General features: G+C 30.8%; 1 protein-coding gene across 1 annotated transcript in view; it reads left to right on the plus strand.

The window, feature by feature from the left end:
* Positions 1-1,881: 1,881 nt before the first annotated feature.
* Positions 1,882-22,919, plus strand: part of LOC139898376 (uncharacterized) — an 85,282-nt gene continuing 64,244 nt past the window's right edge. Inside the window, exon 1 of the mRNA XM_071881110.1 lies at positions 1,882-2,523. Within this exon, the coding sequence (XP_071737211.1) occupies positions 1,882-2,523 (642 nt within the window). The remainder of the gene's footprint in view (positions 2,524-22,919) is intronic.

A 22,919-nucleotide genomic window follows, 5' to 3' on the forward strand; every position in this document is an offset into this window, starting at 1 on the left:
GAAAGACCTGAGTTTGGGAACATGGAAATAGTGGATGTTGATCTCATAAACTACACCAACCAATTCTAAGAATTTTCTTTCATAAATCCTCACATGACTACTCCCGAGTATCTAGGGATCCAACACTACATCAATGGGTTACCTGATGGAGTCCGAAGGGGTGTCACCCTATTAAACCCAAGGACCATACAAGAAGCCATTTGTATGCCAAACCAGCTAATTAACAAACCTGGGAGGAAAGGAGATGCTAAAAGAAAGTGGGAAGAGATAGAGAAAAAAAGACTCTAAGGGTGAACCCGACAAACGCTATAAAGGAACCCTTCCTTGTTGCCAAAGGTGTGAGAAACATCACCTTAGGAAATGTAACGCTATGTGCTCCAAATGTAAGAAAGTGGATCACATAGTCAAAAATTGTAGAGTTACGATTCCCACAACTCAAACTTCTGCAACCAAAGCTAATACAACCATTCCTACTTGCAATATATGCGGAGGAGTAGGCCACCACAAGCATTAATACCCGAATGGGAAAAAGGATCAACACAAACCCTCCATTTCATAGAAGGACTGATAATCCTCAGGATTTTCGTTTCATCCATTATGTCTATTTCATTTATGTAAAGGCATTGCCTACCGTACTTCTCATTTCCTTTGTCTAATAAGGATGATTTATCCATTCGTTCTTAATAACAAGTTAAGTGGTTATATATCTTGACTTATCTTACCTTAGCCATATGTGTGTGATTATGTGATTATTATTACAAATTATATTTATTGCACCATAACTCCTCAACTAATACTGTAATTATGTATTGAAGAACAATGGCTGGAGGACGGCAACCAAATGACAACACCAACACTCCGAACGTTACTCTCACAAATGAACAATTTCAACAACTCCTTACTGCCGCTCATGGCAACAACAATAATCAAAACAACAATAACGGAAAACGAAACCCTCCTAACTCATGCTCACATAAAGAATTTATGAGTTGTAAGCCACCGAGCTATAAAGGAAGCGAAGGACCAATTGAACTAAACCATTGGTTCGAAAAGATGGAATCTGTGTTTCGTCTGTGTAACTGCGGTGAAGCTGACAAGGTCAAGTATGCTACTGGAACTCTATCTGGTGGAGCTTTAACTTGGTGGACTTCATATGTTGGTACAGTTGGATGGACTGCTGCTCTAGCCATACCCTGAGAAACATTAAAAACCATGATGGCTGGCAAGTATTGTCCCAGGAATCAAATCCAAAAATTTGAAGACGAATTCTGGGAGTTAAGAATGAAAAATCTTGAAGTTGAGGAATACAACAATCGATTTCTGGAGCTAGCTGCTCTATGCCCTAGTATGGTTACTCCTGAGAGCAAGAAGATTGAAAAGTATATCATCGGTCTTCCTCCTCAGATTCAGGGCAATGTTATATCTACTGGTAAAGAAACCATTAAGGCTACGATGTTGATAACTCAAAATCTGGTTATAGCTGCGAGAAGAAATGCTAAGGAAAAACAAACCGAAGTAACGGCTATTGATAACAAAAGAAAGTTTGAGCCTGCTCAAGGTTCAGGTCAGAATTCCAACAAGAAAGTTGGTGATACTACAACAGGTGGTTATGCTGGTAAACTTCCCTACTGCTCAAGATGTGAAAAACATCACAATGGGAAGTGTAATATTCAATGTGGAAACTGTAAGAAGATGGGTCACCTGAGTAAAAATTGTAGACTTCCTGCTGTTACTACATATACTCCTGCAACTAAAGACAAGCCCTTTGTTCCTACTTGCTATTCTTGTGGTGAAATATGACATACAAAACCCAATTGTCCTAAGAAGGAGGATATCACTAAGATTACAGATGCTGGCAAGGCTAAGGGTCGAGCATTCGTCATGACTGCTGAAGAAGCGAGGGACGACAAGGACCTCATCACGGGTACGTTTCTTGTGAACAAATGCTATGCTTCTGTTTTATTCGATACTTGTGCTGATAGAAGTTATATGTCTACTAAATTTTGTGCCTTATTTGACAAGAAACCCCAAACCTTAGACACTAAGTGTCTTGTAGAAATAGCCAACGGTAAATTTGTAAAAGTTGACCGGATCTACAAGGAATGTAATCTGACTCTAGCCAATAAAACCTTCAATGTTGACTTAATGCCTGTTGAACTAGGAAGCTTTGATGTAGTCTTAGGGATGGATTGGTTATCCCCAATGAAAGTGAGTATCCAGTGTTTTGATAAGACAATTAATATTCCTCTCAAAACTGGCGAAATTCTTGTTATCCAAGGAGATAAGAGTGCTTCCAAACTTAATCTTATCTCATGCATCAAAACCCAAAAGTACCTTATGAAAGGATGTCAAGCCATTTTGGCTCACATAAAGGAAGTCAAGCCAGATGAACGGCGTATTAAAGACGTTCCTGTTGTTAAAGACTTTCCTGAAGTTTTTCCTGATGAACTCCCTGGTCTTTCACTACAAATACAAGTTAAGTTTCAAATAGATTTGATCCCCAGTGCTGCACCTATTGCAAAGGCACCATACCGGCTAGCTCTATCAGAAATGAAAGAGCTATATATGCAATTACAAGAGCTTCTGGAGAAAGGATTCAATCATCCTAGCTCATCACCGTGGGGAGCACCTATATTGTTTGTCAAAAAGAAAGATGGTTCAATGAGGATGTGTATCGACTACCGCGAACTAAACAAGTTAACCGTCAAGAATCGTTATTCTCTCCCTAGAATCGATGACTTGTTTGATCAGTTACAAGGATCAAGTGTCTATTCCAAGATTGACCTAAGATCTGGATATCGTCAACTTAAAGTTAAGGAATCCGATGTTTCCAAGACTGCCTTTAGGACTCGTTACGGACATTACGAATTTTTGGTAATGTCCTTTGGGTTAACTAACGCTCCTGCTGTGTTCATGGATCTCATGAACCGTGTATGCAAGACTTATCTCGATAAGTTTGTGATTGTTTTCATCGACGATATTCTCATCTACTCTAAGAGTGAGAAAGAACACGAACATCACCTCCGACAAATTTAATGCCCCGTCCTAATCCATCTGGACGAATACATTACATTTGGTTACATCGCGAGGTACTTGACCTCTATATGATACATTTTACAAACATTGCATTCGTTTTTAAAAAGACAAACTTTCATTTCATCGAAAGTTGACGGCATGCATACCATTTCATAATATATCCAAAAAATTGACTTAATAATAATCTTGATGAACTCAACGACTCGAATGCAACGTCTTTTGAAATATGTCATGAATGATTCCAAGTAATATCTCTAAAATGAGCAAATGCATAGCGGAAGATTTCTTTCATACCTGAGAATAAACATGCTTTAAAGTGTCAACCAAAAGGTTGGTGAGTTCATTAGTTTATCATAATCGATCATTTCCATAAATTTTAATAGACCATAAGATTTCCTTTATTCAATAATCATACACTAGCAAGTGTTTAAAAATCATTCATATGGATTGAACACCTGGTAACCGACATTAACATCATGCATATAGAATATCCCCAAAACAGAAATCCATCGGTATAATATAAACTCGAAGTACTTAAGCATACCATTTTCCAGTATGGGGGGAGTTAGTGCCCGTAGATCTACCTTTAGGATTCGCGTCAATTAGGGTGTCTGTTCCCTAATTCTTAGGCTACCAAGCTAAAAGGGTGATATTCGATTCGATAATCCAACCATAGAATTTAGTTTCGATTACTTATGTCTATTTCGCAAAGCATTTATAAAAGTAGCGCATGTATTCTCAGTCCCAAAAATATATATTGCAAAAGCATTTAAAAAGGGAGCAAATGAAACTCACTATACGATATTTTATAGTAAAAATATGCATACGACAGAACTGAACAATGCAAGATTGGCCTCGGATTCACGAACCTATATCAATTATATATATATATATATATATATATATATATATATATATATATATATATATATATATATATATATATATATATATATATATATATATATATATATATATATATATTAACACACATAATTCTAATCGAACAAATTTATATATTATTAGTGAATTAATTGTTATTTTAATTCTGTGTTTTCGTTAATAACCTAATTAATTACATTTATTAATATTTATTATAAAAATGTTAATATAGTTATATTATATGTAATAAATATGGTGTTATATAACTAGTAGTTATTTGATAAAATAATATTGATAATAATAAATAACAAGTCGTTTCATCCCATAATAATAACAATAATAGTTATAATAATAAAATGATAATTTTTATAAAAATAATACTTTTAATAATAATGAATACTAATAATAATAATAACTATAAAAATAATGATTTTACTAATAATAATAATAATACTAATATTTCTATTAAAATATATAATGATAATAATACTACTAATAATAATAACTATACTAATACTTCTGATAATAAAAATAATAATGATAAAAATAATAATAATAATAATAATAATAATAATAATAATAATAATAATAATAATAATAATAATAATAATATTAATAATAATAATAATAATAATATGTAATAATAAGGATGATGAAAATTATACCATCCTAATCATCATCATCATGGCTCATCTATCATTGAAATCGTTTCGTTCATCAACGTCATGGAACCATTATCATTATCTCATCATCATTCTACATCATTCATATATCATCATCTACATCAATATTACAATCACCTTTTATCACCATTATTATCATCGAACCTCATTAATATCATTATCTTACTTATCGTCCCTAGTCCTGATTGATCCATAACCATAATCTTAATAATCTAATCATCCTCATCACGATACCCTATATCATAACCTCATCGTGGTTTATCATCATGTTCCTCGTATATCAATAATGTGACATCATCATGTACATACATAGCATCACCATCAACATCATCATGTTAACGGATTATCACCAATCTTTATCAATATCATTAATAAATCCTTCCATTACCTTGATCGTCATCATTATTATTTCAACATCATCATCAAATCATAAACATACGTATCATAAAATCATCATATTAATGCTCACACTATCAACACTAATACCCAATACTATTCATTTCCTTTATCAACTAACTATCATATTATGTATCATTATCATTCACTTAGTACACCATCATCATCTCATCATGATTACATCAACATCATCTTCTCATCATCATCGACTTATCATCATACATCACAATCACGATCATCATCTTATCACCTTCGTGATTCATCATCATCATACCTATCTTTTTTTTATATCCTGCTTCCATTTTATTTCGACCCAAGAGAACAAAATAAGATCATTTATTTGCTAGGAAGATCCACATCAAAACAGCCCAAGATAAAATCATTTGACCCATCATAACAAATTAGGAGCCCACTTAATAATCCATGGGGTATCATGGGTCTAATTAGGGATTCAGTAACAGCTCAAAAGAATTATAAAGGTTTTAAAGGTGTTGTGATTGTGGGAAACAGAAAAATAAATAAATAAATAATACGCACATCATCATCATTAACGGCCTACTTACTCATCGTGCTTCATCTTCATTATTTTCATTATTTTATGTATCACCTCCATCATCATATCATAATCTAATCAATCCCGCCGTTGTTTGTTTTCTTCCCCATCTTCGTTTAATCATAAGATAGTAACAGGAAACGTACAACTTGTAGCAACAGGGATACGGTTTTGGTTAGGCTGCAAATAGGAAACGAAATCAGAAAGAAATAAGTGTAATAGGAGTAGCTAATAAGAGCATTAGTTTGAATACAACAGAAAAGAATAATAAAAACGCAGGTGTGGTGGTGTTTACTTCATTATGGCACAGAAGAATTAATAGCTGCGGCTGCAGCTGTACCTGCGAACAGCAATAGCAGTTTAAATATGTGGTTGTTTGATGGTGATAGTTATAGTGGTTGATCGAAAATAGGAGTAGAAACCGATGGTTAGCATCAGCAGGTATCAATGGTTACTGTTGATGGTTCATGGTGTTGCTTTATGATTTAAATAGGAAACAACAAAAAAATATAATAGCGGTGGCACCAAGAAGTGGTAATTGAGTGGAGGAAGGTTCTTGGTTGAGCTTGAAATAGAAAACAGTACAAATGGGTGGTGTTTGTTGAGTATGTATACCACGGTTTTGATAATGATGATGATGGGTGCTTGTTTTAAATCGAATGAAAATAGAAATAAATACAAGTAGGCGGTGTTGGATTGGTGTTGCAGGGTGATTCATGGTGATGGTGGGGTGGTGAATAGATTATGGTGGTGTGTGGTTGTTTGTGGTGATTGACGAATGTTGATGATGATGGTCTCATGGTGATTAATGAAAGTGATTATCGATGAGTGTTAGTGATTGGTTGTGATTGACTAACCAAGTCAATGAAATTTGTGGGTTGACTTGCACAAGGAAGAGATACACAACGGAGTATATTATATAAAAGAATTAAATATGATAAATATAATATTCATTACATAAAGCAAAAGTTTAAAAACGTGTAAAGCTAGTTGTCATATTTTGGATGTTTATTACTGACAATATGTAAGGGAATGGTACATCGTGCTCCGTTGTTAAACTATGACGGATAAAAGTCTCAATAAAAATTCCCATATTTCAGGGTATTATTTGTATACATAATTTGGTCTTAACCCTTGTAGAACTAATCATAAAAAGATTGCCTATTACATATTTTCAGTCCCAAATAATATACGCGGAGTATTAAGATTCAAATTAACAAAGTAAAAAATATTTTTAATCAGTCTAAAATTTACGTAGTCTATTAATGAACTTAAATTTACATAAGTTCAAATTAAACTCCTCTAAATAATAATCGAATAATAAACAAAGGTTACTATCAATTAATATTTATATTTAATATGCTTTATATATATATATATATATATGTATATATATATATATATATGTATATATATATATATATATGTATATATATATATATATATATATATATATATATATATATATATTCATTTTACTAACAACCTTATTATATCGTATATTATTTACTTATTTAGTTCAAGCAATTAAATCGTATATTATTATTTCAAGTTATTATATATACATATATATATATACACATATCTATTTACAATTAATTGTTCGTGAATCATCGAGAGCAGTCGAAGGTCAATTGAATATATGAACATCGTTTCCAAAATTTTCTAAACTCAACATTACATACTTTGCTTATCGTATCGAAATCATATAAAGATTAAGTTTAAATTTGGTCAAAATTTTCTGGGTCGTCACAGTACCTACCCGTTAAAGAAATTTCGTCCCAAAATTTGAGTGAGGTGGTCATGGCTAACAATAAAAATGTTTTCATGATGAATATGAGTTGATAAATAGAATTTTATTATCATTGAGTAATATGGATAAAATAATTTGATTATTCGAAGAGTACAAATGAAGCTATCACAAAAGAGTGAAATGAATAAATGCAGATTTGTCTTGTCTGGTGACGTAGTCATGGTTGATTTCCGAAAATCAAGGAATTTGAAGAAAATCTTTGAAATCTGAATAAGATCTGATTTCCTCGGGATTAAGGAAATTAGAATCTCTCTAATTAAATGCAGAAATCTGCCTTGATTTCTTTATCGGTTATTTTACTATAAATTAACTTCTTTCATTCTATTATTTTTACCACTTCTATACTCAATTCCCAAATTCAAAAGATTGTGAAAATGCTTAATCCAGTTCTGATTCTTGTCCTTATCCTTACTATCGCAACAATCATTCTCCTTTTCCAGCTATCACTGGAGGAATCTATTTTCTTCTACTTCGCCCTTGGGGTTATAATATTTCTAATTCTCCGGTGTCTTTATGTTGCAATAAACATTGATATACACGGTTTGTAATTTATGTATTGTTATCGGGCTTTATATTCTCCCTTATATTTCGGAGCTCTTTGCCTTTTTATTCTCTTCTCTACTCTAAGTCAAACAAATAATGATCCCGGATTCGTAAGTAGGGTGTTTCGGATGAACGTGGCTAATGTTCTAAGAAAGAAATTGTATTAGCACGATCTGATTTGTTAAATTACCAGACATCACGAAAAAAATAGAACTATCAAGAAAATATGTTCTTGATATGGTTATAGATTAAATAGAATGTAAGAGTCGTGTAACGTGGCACATGATGACGTTATAATCTGTGAATCATCACGTTCCATTTAGAAACTCAGCATGACTTACTGTAATATAATCACGTTGATCAAGTGTCATTATATTATACTAACTCATGCTTCAGTTCCCAACACTACTTCAAAAGCATTCATATTTTAAACTCGAAGGTTTGCAGAATATAGAAACTAAAACAATTTCCTTTTATGATGTAACACAGATAGCTCGGAGAGATAATTAATATTGGACGAGAATATCTATGAAGGTATCTTCAGAAATATTGAGGATATTAATAATGAAAGATACGATAATATCTTAGAATTTTTGAATCAAATTGTGATAAAGAAATTCATTAACGATGATTTAGAGCGAGTAAGGAGCAAGGTATTCGTTAAAGACTTCATCAGAAACAGAATCATCAGGATTCTTTTATGTACATGTTTTGTCCTTGTTCAGAGTCTCTTTCATGATTTGCTCAATTCATTTTTCAGTATCAAAATCTTTGAGCTTTTTCAACACTTCATTCTTTATCATCAAACTCCGATGATTAAGGTCGTTTACGATTGTCTACGGTTTCTGCTGCTTCATTTAGCTTTTTCAACATTCAGAGTATTGATTTGTAGACTGAGTGCTTTTCAGAATTTTAGAATGAAAGATCATAATTCTAAGAGATAAATGTTATACACATAACTGTTGATATAGATATGCTGTAAGTTTTCAAAGTACTGATTGCTGATTCCTGGTAATTGGTATGGCAGTTCTCATTACAAGATGCGGATGAGTATATGATAGGGTTTCAATGAATAAATATAATGATTTATCAGAGAGATTTAAGCCAAGAAGCAACGAGGTTGCTGGTACGTCTGCTTGTATTGACCCGAACTTTTCTATGTTTATATATATTAAATGAAATTGATATTTACATGATTAAGTATTTCCAACATGTTAAGCAATCAAACTTGTTAAGACTTGATTAATTAAAATAGGTTTCATATAGACAATTGACCACCCAAGTTGACCGGTGATTCACGAACGTTAAAACTTGTAAAAACTATATGATTACATATATATGATTATATATATAGTTAACATGATATTATGATAAGTAAGTATCTCATTAGGTATTTTAACAATGAGTTATATACATAAAATTGAGTTTATTGAATTAAGAAACTCGAAACGATATATATAACGATTATTGTTATAACTACGTCTTACTAAATACATATGAATCATATTAAGATATTGATACACTATGTTTAATCATGATAAATGATTAGTAAACATGTCATTAAGTGTATTAACAATGAACTAAATATGTAAAAACAAGACTACTAACTTAATGATTTCAAAACGAGACATATATGTAACGATTATCGTTGTAACAACATTTAACTGTATATATATCATACTAAGATATATTAATATATCATAATATCATGATAATGTAATAATTTAAGTTCTCTTTAGATATAATAAACAATGGGTTAACAACATTTAACAAGATCGTTAACCTAAAGGTTTCAAAACAACATTTACATGTAACGACTAACGATGACTTGACGACTCAGTTAAAATGTATATACATGTAGTATTTTAATATGTATTCATACACTTTTGAAAGACTTCAAGACACTTATCAAAATACTTCTACTTAACAAAAATGCTTACAATTACATCATCATTCAGTTTCATCAACAATTCTACTCGTATGCACCTGTATTCGTACTCGTACAATACACAGCTTTTAGATGTATGTACTATTGGTATATACACTCCAATGATTAGCTCTTAGCAGCCCATGTGAGTCACCTAACACATGTGGGAACCATCATTTGGCAACTAGCATGGAATATCTCATAAAATTACAAAAAATTTAGTAATCATTCATGACTTATTTACATGTAAACAAAATTACACATCCTTTATATCTAATCCATATACCAACGACCAAAAACACCTATAAACACTTTCATTCTTCAATTTTCTTCATCTATTTGATCTCTCTCTTGTTGTATCTTCAAGTTCTAAGTGTTCTTCATAAATTCTATAAGTTCTAGTTTCATAAAATCAAGAATATCTTTATAATACAATATAATACTCATATTCAAACTTTGATTCAATTTCGATAATTATAACAATCTTATTTCGAGTGGAAATCTTACTTGAACTTGTTTTCATGTCATGATTCTGCTTCAAGAACTTTCAAGCCATCCAAGGATCCTTTGAAGCTAGATCTATTTTTCTAATTTCCAGTAGGTTTATCCATAAAACCTGAGGTAGTAATGATGTTCATAACATCATTCGATTCATATATATAAAACTACCTTATTCGAAGGTTTAAACTTGAAATCACTAGAACATAGTTTAGTTAATTCTAAACTTGTTCGCAAACAAATGTTAATCCTTCTAAATTAACTTTTAAAATCAACTAAACACATGTTTTATATCTATATGATATGCTAACTTAATGATTTAAAACCTGGAAACATGAAAAACACCGTAAAACCGGACATACGCCGTTGTAGTAACACCGCGGGCTATTTTGGGTTTGATAATTAAAAACAATGATAAACTTTGATTTAAAAGTTGTTCTTCTGGAAAAATAATTTTTCTTATGAACATGAAACTACATCCGAAAATCATGGTTAAACTCAAAGTGGAAGTTTGTTTTTCAAAATGGTCATCAAGACGTCGTTCTTTCGACTGAAATGACTACCTCTTACAAAAATGACTTGTAACTTATATTTCTGACTATAAATCTATACTTTTTCTGTTTATATTCATAAAATAGAGTTCAATATGAAACCATAGCAATTTGATTCACTCAAAACGGATTTAAAACGAAGAAGTTATGGGTAAAACAAGATTGGATATTTTTTTTGATTGTTGTAGCTACGGGAAATATTATAACAATTCTATACAAATCATATCCTAGCTAAATTATATTGTATTATACATGTATTCTATTATATTATGTAATCTTGGGATACCATAGACACGTATGCAAATGTTTTGACATATCATATCGACCCATGTATATATATTATTTGGAACAACCATAGACACTCTATATGCAGTAATGTTTGAGTTAGCTATACATGGTTAAAGTTGATTCCAAAAATTATATATACTTTGAGTTGTGATCTAGCCTGAGACGTGTATACACTGGGTCGTGGATTGATTCAAGATAATATATATCAATTTATTTCCTTACATCTAACTATGGACAACTAGTTGTAGGTTACTAACGAGGACAGCTGACTTAATAAACTTAAAACATCAAAACGTATTAAAAATGTTGTAAATATATTTTGAACATAATTTGATATATGTATATATTTGTTATAGGTTCGTAAATCGACCAGTGGCCAAGTCTTACTCCCGACGAAGTAAAAATCTATGAAAGTGAGTTATAGTCCCACTTTTAAATTCTAATATTTTGGGATGAGAATACATGCAGTTTTATAAATGTTTTACGAAATAGACACAAGTAAATGAAACTACATTATATGGGTGAATGATCGAAGCCGAATATGCCCCTTTTACTTGGTAGCCTAAGAATTAGTTAACCGATCTACTAATTGACGCGAATCCTAAAGATAGATCTATTGGGCCTAACGAACCCCATCCAAAGTACCGGATGCTTTAGTACTTCGAATTCGTTTTTATCATGTCCGAAAGATTTCCCGGAATGATAGGGGATATTCTTATATGCATCTTGTTAATATCGGTTACCAGGTGTTCACCATATGAATGATTTTTATCTCTATGTATGAGATGTATATTGAAATATGAAATCTTGTGGTCTATTATTATGATTTGATAATATATAGGTTAAACCTATAACTCACCAACATTTTTGTTGACGTTTTAAGCATGTTTATTCTCATGTGATTATTAAGAGCTTATGTTGTTGCATATTAAAATAAGGACAAGATTTGGAGTCCATGCTTGTATGATATTATGTAAAAACTGCATTCTAGAAACTTATTTTTTGTTGTAATATATTCTTATTGTAAACCATTATGTAATGGTCGTGTGTAAACGGTATATTTTAGATTATCATTATTTGATAATCTACGTAATGCTTTTTAAACCTTTATAGATAAAATAAAGGTTATGGTTGTTTTAAAAATGAATGCAGTCTTTGAAAAACGTCTCAGATAGAGGTCAAAACCTCGCGACGAAATCAATTAATATGGAACCTTTATAATCAATATGAACGGGACATTTCACTGCTGGTAATATGGTGGAATATAAAAGATTTTCTGGTAACAATAAAAGAGCACGCATATATATCAAGGTTATAATAAGGTTGTTTCGAACGAAAATTCGAAGTTGACTTGCTGGAGCTGTGACAAAATTTTCTTCTTTGAAAGGGATTACCAAGTTATTTTGGGTAATAATAACACTAAGGAATTAGCACAGCTACGTGTTAAACATTTACTCAGTTGCCGAGAGTTTCTCAGGTGCATAACTATATGCATAAATCTTTTCTTCCGTAGATGAAGTGCGGTTGATTCATTCTTTCAATTGAGGTGTTTTCAAGAATCATGAAAGGTTTGAACGCATATTGTAATCGTCAAGATACAAATGAGGTTTAAGATGAAATCAAGCGGCAAACTTGAAGAATTGTTAAGTTTCATATGTTATAATCAATATTTTAATTCATTTTAATTGTCCAATGTTGACAGTCCACAGTTAGCAGTCCATAATTTGTAGTTCAAGAATTCATATATAATATTCGAATTAATTAATACGTATTCGTGACCCATTGTATACATGTCTCAGACTCGATCACAACTCAAAGTATATATATTATTATAGAATCAACCTCAACCCTGTATAGCGAACTCGAGCATTACAGTATATAGAGTGTCTATGGTTATTCCAAATAATATATATAGATGCGTCGATATGATATGTCAAAACCTTGTATACGTGTCCCGATATTTAAAGTGCGTAAAATAAATAACAGAAATTAAATGACGATAAATAAAATTGCGATAAATAAATTGCGATAAATAAAATGTAACCAGTTAGCTAAGAACAGTTAGCTAGGAACAGTTAGCGTGGATTCTTAACAAAAAATTTCTCATAGTTAATTTGTTTGTTTCTAACAAATTTTATTTTTGTCCAATGTTTTCTTCATTATGCCACTTGTTGGATTCTGATAAGTCAAAATTCAAATATGAAATTGAATGAAAATGGTTATTTTGTGGTGAACGGATTCGTATTTATGTGGATGTAAGTAGGATAGTAAATGACCGTTGAATCAGATTTGAAAAATGTACAGTGTGACTTATTAATGTGAAATTTAAATATTCCTCAGATATTACCTACCCGTTAAAATATTTTCACCATTAACAGTTTGTACGAAAGAATTTTTAATTACAATCTTTATGTAAACATATATACATATATATTTTCTTTACATGTAATCATGAATTTAATGAGTTAATATGATATTAAACTCATTTGATTTACCGTTAGAACAAGAATATATAATCTCTAAAACATTAGAGATTACATGATCGCCATGTCGAACGAAGATAAATGATGTAGAACGTCATGTAGAACGATGATTATACTCGAGGTACAGAATGAGATGTTGAGGCATGGATTGTTGATGGTACTAATGTTGTTACTGATGGTACTGCTGGTGTTGGTGATGTTGTTGAAGCTGGTAAATTTTGCACCATATTCTCCAAATTGATTACTCGAGCGCGAAGTTCGTTGACTTCTTCTATTATTCTGGGATGATTGTCGGTAGGAACGAGCGGATGAATAAGGTTTAGAATTTTAGATAGAATATAATCATGGCGAGATATTCGGGAAATGAGGCTGAAAATGGTATTACGGACAGGTTCGCCGGTAAGTGCTTTAGGTTCTTTGCCAAAAGGATAATACGGTGGATGAAAGGGACCGCCTTCTTCTTGTCACCAATGATTAATTAGACTACGAACCCATCAGACGAATTGGGGATGGCTGATTGGTTGATTCATTCTGGTGACGCTGCTTCCAGAGCTTAGGTGAACATCCATGTCAGAATAGCTGTCGGAATAACTATCGGAATAACTATCGGAATCTGAGGGACACGAACTGGTTGAGGGATTCATCTCGTACGATCAGATGAAGGATTTTTGATAAGAAATAGATTATAGGATGTAGATTAGTACCCTGCAATACATAATTTACATATGCATATATAATACTAAAATCCCATAAGTTACGAAGGAATCTACGGAAGCTATCAAGCAAAGTCTACAGTAACAGATACGCTAAGATATGAATTATCAGATACGCCAAGATATGAATTTTGTCTATACACTATTCATGCAGTCAATGCAGTAAAACGTGTCTAGACTAAGAATGATAAGCAGGTAATTTCCGACAAGAAATGATAAGCAAAACTTTTGACATGCAGACATGGTCAAAGTCCAGACTCACTAATGCATCTAAACAACTATCAGTTAGACACACTAATGTAAGACCTGGTTCACTAAGACCACAACTTTGATACCAACTGAAGCGACCCATCCTAATCCATCTAGACGAATACATTACATTTGGTTACATCGCGAGGTACTTGACCTCTATATGATACATTTTACAAATATTGCATTCGTTTTTAAAAGACAAAATTTCTTTACATTGAAAGTTGACGGCATGCATACCATTTCATAATATATCCAGCTATAATTGACTTAATAATAATCTTGATGAAATCAAAGACTCGAATGCAACGTCTTTTGAAATATGTCATGAATGACTCCAAGTAATATCTCTAAAATGAGCAAATGCACATCGGAAGATTTCTTTCGTACCTGAGAATGAACATGCTTTCAAGTGTCAACCAAAAGGTTGGTGAGTTCATAGGTTTATCATAGGCAATAAAATTCATCATTTTGATAGACCACAAGATTTAAATACATTACACCTATCTCGTGTACAAAATCATTTTTCATAATGCTTAGCAGAGTAGGTTCGTATCCTTTTCTCGCCCGTAGGTTGCCTCGCGATTTTTAATAACCGTACACATATCTCGTGCACAAAAATAACATACACATAACCTGTGTATAAAATCATTCTCTCGATACATAACATTCACATTACTTTCATAGCTTGGCTTGGTAACCGACCTTAACATATAATAGGCATCAATAATATCCTCATAACAGAACATCTCGCCTGTATAATAATAATAAACTTCGAAGTACTAAACATCACGCCCACTAGCTCTTTCGTCTAGTGAACATTCTGGGTGAGGGTGTTAAACCCGGTAGCTACCTTTAGGATTCGCGTGAATTAGGGCCATACCCGTTTCTAATTCTTAGGTTACCAAGCAATAATAATTAGGGAAATATTCACAAAAATTAGTGGCAATTATCATGTCCAACTAATTCAATAATAATCCACAGAACTTCTGTCTGCATAATAATTTATTCGAGGAATGTTTTGCTTGTGTCTATCTCGTAAAACATTTATAAAAGTAGTTCATGTATTCTCAGTTCAAAATATATTTCAAAAGCATTTAGTAAAGTAGTTGTAAAAATAGCGCATGTATTCTCAGTCCCAAAATATAAAGAGTAAAAGGGAGCAAATGAACTCACAATACTGTATTTTGTAGTAAAAATACATATGACGACATTGAACAATGCAGGGTTGGCCTCGGATTCTCGAACCAAAATTGCAGCAGTGGCAATAGTTTTCTAAAGGATAAATAGCGGCACAGATGGTGTTACATGATGGTTTCTTGGGCTGTTACGAAGAAGGAGATGAAACAGAAGACAAAATGTAGCAGGAGGTGTTCTTGGTATTAGAGTAGAAACATAGGTGGATAGTTTGAGATGTTGTGGTAATGGTGGTGGCATAATAGTTCAAAAGGTGATGATTATGTTTGAGAAAGATAGTCTCGTGAAGGTTGTAAATAGCAACAATGGTGGAGGGTTGATTCTCGAATTTATAGATTATGGTTTGATAACGAAATAGTAGCTGTAACCAGTGAGTAGCTGGTTGGTGGTGGGTGGTTTTCATTTAACAAGTGCAGCAGTCACAAGTGTTTTCTACTGAAAACGAAAGTTGGGACAACATTATGATAGAGTAGCAAAAGAGAGGAGGTTGTAGGTTAAATGGGTGTTTCTCAAATTAGAATAGAAAAAGAAGAGAAGATAAAGATATTGATGGTGGATTCTTAATATTGATCGACGGTTGTTTATTGTGGTTTGTGTGTGTAATGGGTACGTATATGTATAGATTTATAATATAGACAAAATTAAATAAAGTTAGATAGAGATAGATAGGGATAGATAACAAGATGTATCAAAAGTAGAAAAGGAAATGTGGTGAATTCTATGTATATAATTGCATCTGCATATATATATAATTATACATAGTTCCTTGATGAAGGAACAAAAACAAAGTAAACACTGTAATTCATTTCACTTGATTCTAAATATGGTTAAATGTTCTAATCAACACAATATATACAGTGGCAGAGCCACATACAACTTGGAGTGGTCAAATGACATCAACAAAAAAAAAAAATCGTAATCTAGTATATATTACAATTCATTCGTTATGTTGAGGTATTCTTAAGATTTGACACCATCCATGAAATCCTATTTGACCCTTATAGCCCAACAAAAGTTTATATATTTACTACAATATAATTATACATTTGGTAATTGGATTAAAAACTGAGCCCAATTGTTTATACATACAGCCCAACAATTATTTCAATATTATTAAACAAATAGTTGTTGTTAGTGTATTAGGGATATTTGGATATAATTTGGAGTTCATTTATACTCGTATAATAATAATAATATAATATTAATAAATAATAATAATATTACTCATATTTTATATCATACCTTATTCGTGAATCGTCGAGAACAGTCGAATGGTAATTGAATATATGAAGATAGTTTCAAAATTTTCTAGACTCAACATTATAGACTTTGCTTATCGTATCGGAAACATATAAAGATCAAATTTAAATTTGGTCGGAAATTTCTGGGCCGTCACAATGGTTTACAATAATATTACACAACAATATATGTCTTCGAATGCAGTTTTTAAACAATATTATACAAGCATGCTGACTCCAACTCTTGTCCATAAATTAGCATGCAACAGCAGAAGCTCTTAATAATTACCTGAGAATAAACACGCTTTAAACGTCAACAACAATGTTGGTGAGTTATAGGTTTAGCCTATTTATTTATTTATCAAATCATAATAATAGACCACAAGATTTTCATTTTCATTTCTCAATAACATGCAATCTGCATAAAAATCATTCATATGATAAACATCTGGTAACCGACATTAACAAGATGCATATAGAATATCCCCATCATTCCAGGACTAACATCGGATATGATAAGTCGAAGTACTAAACCATCCGTAACTCGGATGAGGCTTGTTGGGCCAAATAGATCTATCTTTAGGATTCGCGTTAATTGGTGGCAATTATCATAAACACCAATTCTTAGGCTACCAAGCTAAAAAGGGGCATATTTGGTTCGATAATTCAACATAGAATGTAATTTCGATCACTTGTGTCTATTTTGTAAAACATATATAAAACTGCATGTATTCTCATCCCAAAAATAATAGATTTTAAAAGTGGGACTATAACTCACTTTCACGGATTTTTACTTTTCCGGAATAAGTCTTGGCCACTGGTCGATTCACGAACCTATAACAAATATGCACATATATATCAAAGTATGATCGAAATATTTTCACAACATTAGTAATCTACAACTAGTTGTCCACAGTTAGATGTACAGAAATAAATCAATATATATTATCTCGAATCAATCCACAACCCAGTGTATACAAGTCTCAGGCTAGATCACAACTCAAAGTATATATATTATTTTGGAATCAACATCAACCATGTATAGCTAACTCGAGCATTACTGCATATAGAGTGTCTATGGTTGTTCCAAATAATATATATAGATGGGTCGATATGATATGTCAAAACATTGTATACGTGTCTATCGTCTATCAAGGTTACATAATATATGTTAGAATACATGTATAATACAATATAAGTTAGTTAGAATATGGTTAGTATAGATTTTTGTAAATTCAACTCGTAGTCAAATTAACCATTTTTAACCAATTTTGTTTTACCCATAACTTCTTCGTGTAAAATCCGTTTTGAGTGAATTAAATTGCTATGGTTTCATATTGAACTGAAATTTATGAAACTAAACAGAAAAAGTATAAGTTTTGTGATGACCCGAGAATTTCCGACCAAATTTAAAATTAATCTTTCGACACGATAAGCAAAGTCTGTTAACTTGAGTCTCAAAATTCTTGGAACAGTTTACATAAATTTATTTAACCTCGACCAAATTCCGACGATTAACGAACCATTTTATAACTTGACATGAATACATATATATATATATATATATATATATATATATATATATATATATATATATATATATATATATATATATATATATATATATATATATATATATATATATATATATATATATATATATATGTATATATATGTATATGTAACAATTAGGAACTTATAAAATATAATTTAAACATTAGAATTTAATATGCAAAATAGGATATAAAATAATTAAGTTATAATTAAAATAAAATGATATGAAAATATATGATTCCTATATTATTATTATTATTATATGTATATTGTAAAAATATGCTAAAAATATAATATTCAACATAAGTATTATGTGATACATATTATATAGTCATATTACATAAACAGTAATATGTAATACATATATATTCAATTTAATTATAAACATACTTGTTAAAATAATGTTGATATTATTTTCAATGTAATAACAATACTAGTATTTTTTTTATATTATTTTAAATATAAAACCTATAGATTTGAATCGATTATATATAAAAGTGTTGTAGTATTATTATTCCTAATATTATTAGTATCATAAATGATATTAGTATTATTATAATTAATATTACTATTATTAATAAGATTATTGGTATAAATTTTATAGTTATTATTATCATTATTATTAATAATAGTATTATTTTATTTATTATGAATTTTATTATTACTAATTACAATATTAAGAATATTATTACTATTGTTGTATGTATTAGTTATATATAACTACAATGTATAAATATAAACACAGATTATATAAATTTATATTATCTCAGATATATATAAGTACTCACACAGATATATAAATGCAGATGTGTACAGATAATTCATTTAAATGCAGATATTTACGCTACAGATATATAAAAGACCAAAAATTTCGCATATAATATATTTCCTGTCTCTGTCAATTATATATTTTTTTTTCTTCCTGTAACCTGTTTACTCGTGATTTTTGGTCGTTACACATATGCAACAGGGAGATAAAATCAAACTCCATTATTTATCTCGTTCATGTAATGATAATTATCTCTGCGAATTGATTTAAAGAGAGAAATGCTTTATATTTTTTTTTCTATTTTTCAACGAAACCTCTGTATGTGAGGAATTTCTTCATATTTTGATTTCGAACCATTTGGTAAAATCTAAAAATGCAGAAACGTTAGAAATCTTTCTTTGAATCGATCTACAAAATCTCAAGTCTCAAATCTTCATATCGAGTTTCAATTCTTGAGTCAAAGTTTTAATTTTAAAAAGTCAAAGTTTGTTCATCACTCAAATTCGAGGTCTCTGAGATGATTTGAGTTAGATTGATGATACCAATAGTTTTTATGAACGATTTACAATCTAATTCGTGTTATACACTTTGTCCAAAACTTCTTCAAAATTGTAATCAAAATTTTTTTTTTTAAAGTAAGCAGCGAACTGCACAGCAGTATAATTTTTTTTTCTTCTTCTTTTCGTTATTTTTTTTTCTATTATTGCAACCATTTTAGATTGATGACTTTTAATTATTTGTAGAATATGAAACGTTGCTGTTATGATTAAATGAATTTGGGTCGATTGAATGTTAATTGAAGAAGATGAAGTTGAATATAAAACTGATTTCGGGTTATATGTATATGGGAAGAGGGTTAATCAGAAAAAGCAGGCATGGAGCCGTGGTTTAGAGTGTTGGGGGGGTTCGAGAGGTCTCGGGTTCAAGCCCGGTCATGGGCATTTTTTTTAAATGATTCTGTTAAAGGGTATATTTTCTTTTCATTTCTAATTATTGTTATTATTATCATTTGTTATGTTAATTGTTGTAATTACTACTATAAATACAAATTATTATTTTTAATAGAGATAATATCTTTATATAACTATTAATATCATTGTTATTAGTATTATTATGAATATGAATATTATTATAATTATAATTAGTATTAATATGATTAATAATATTATTGTTATTATTATCATTTTAGTTATTATTATGTGATATCACTGAGTATTACTAGAATTATTATTATTATTATTATTATAGTTATCAACGACAAATATATGTATTATCATTATTATTATGTAGACATAAATACTATGACTAATGTTATTATTAATTTGTTAATAAGTAACATCATTAAGCATTATTAATGTTATGATTAGTATTATTAATTATTAATATTGACGTAAGTATTAATATTAATATAGACACTTTCGTTAACATGAATATCATTAACAAGTACTATTATTATTAAAAATTTATATATTTACTAAAAGTATCATTACTTTAAATCTACATTTTTATAAAAACTGTTAATAATACTATCATCAATATTATTAGTACTATGAAAATTATTATTATTATCAGTATAATTATTCTAGTGTTATTATAACTAGTATCTTTTGTAAACAAAAGAGTAATTACATAAAAGTATATTAATGTACATAACTATACTGTATTAATATCTTTATATATAAAAAAAAGAATACATGTAATTAAATAATGAAATATATATAAGTTATTAATATAAAAATCATATCACTAATAATAATATATATATTTATTCGACTACGATTACGTGTATTAATATATATACAAATGATATAGGTTCGTGAATCCGAGGCCAACTCTGCATTGTTCAATATTGTCATATGTATTTTTACTACAAAATACATTAGGTGAGTTTCATTTGCTCCCCTTTTAATTGCTTTTACAATATATATATTTTTGGGACTGAGAATACATGCGCTGCTTTTATAAATGTTTTACGAAATAGACATAAGTAATCAAAACTACATTATATGGTTGAATGATCGAAATCGAATATGCCCCTTTTTCTTAAGTCTGGTAATCTAAGAATTAGGGAAGAGACACCCTAATTGACGCGAACTCTAAAGATAGATCTATCGGGCCCAACAAGCCCCATCCAAGGTACCGGATGCTTTAGTACTTCGAAATTTATATCATGTCCGAAGGAGGATCCCGGAATGATGGGGATATTCTTATATGTATATTGTGAATGTCAGTTACCAGGTGTTCAATCCATATGAATGATATTTTGTCTCTATGCATGGGACGTATGTTTATGAGAAATGGAAATATGAAATCTTGTAGTCTATTAAAATTATGAAATGATTATTTATGTTAAACTAATGAACTCACCAACCTTTTGGTTGACACTTTAAAGCATGTTATTCTCAGGTATGAAAGAAATCTTCCGCTGTGCATTTGCTCATTTTAAGGATATTACTTGGAGTCATTCATGACATATTTCAAAAGACATTGCATTCGAGTCGTCGAGTTCATCAAGATTATTATTAAGTTAATTATAGTTAGATATATTATGAAATGGTATGCATGCCGTTAACTTTCAATGTAATGAAAGATTGTCTTTTCAAAAACGAATGCAATGTTTGTAAAATGTATCATATAGAGGTCAAGTACCTCGCGATGTAATCAACTGTTGTGAATCGTTTATAATCGATATGGACTTCGTCCATATGGATTAGGACGGGTCCTTTAAGTTGGTATCAGAGCGATGGTCTTAGCGAACTAGGTCTGCAATAGTGTGTCTAACTGATAAGTCGTTAGGATGCATTAGTGAGTCTGGACTTCGACCGTGTCTGCATGTCAAAAGTTTTGCTTATCACTTTGTGTCAAAAATTACCTACTTATCATTCTTAGAGAATCACTTGCTTATCATTCTTAGTCTATACACGTTTTACTGCATTGATTGCATGATTAGTGTATGGACAAAATTCATATCTTAGCATATCTGCTAATTCATATCTTAGCGTATCTGTTATTGTAAACTTTGCCTGACATTTTCTGTAGATTCCTCCGTAACTTATGGGATTTTAGTATTATATATGCATATGTAAATTATGTATTGCAGGGTACTAATCTACATCCTATAATCTATTTCTTATCGAAAATCCTTCATCTGATTGTAAAGGATGAATTCCTCAACCAGTTCGAGTCCCTCAGATTTCGATAGCTATTCCGATAGTTATTCCGACAGCTATTCCGACATGGATATTCACCTATGCTCCGAAAGTGATGTCATCAGAATGAATCAATCAATCAGTCATTCCCAATTCATCTGACGTAGTCGACTTAATCAATGGAGACGCGAAGAAGGCGATCCCTTCCACCAACCGAATTCACCTCTTGACAATGAACCTGAAGCGTTTACCGGTGGACCTATCCGAAACACCATTATTAGCCTCATTTCCAGGGTAGCTCGTCACGATTATATTCTATCTAAAATTCTAAACCTTATTCATCTGCTCGTTCTGACCGACAATCATCTTGGAATAATAGGAGAAGTCAACGAACTTC

This window comes from Rutidosis leptorrhynchoides, chromosome 1 (genome assembly GCF_046630445.1).
Source record: "Rutidosis leptorrhynchoides isolate AG116_Rl617_1_P2 chromosome 1, CSIRO_AGI_Rlap_v1, whole genome shotgun sequence".
Lineage (NCBI taxonomy): Eukaryota > Viridiplantae > Streptophyta > Magnoliopsida > Asterales > Asteraceae > Rutidosis > Rutidosis leptorrhynchoides.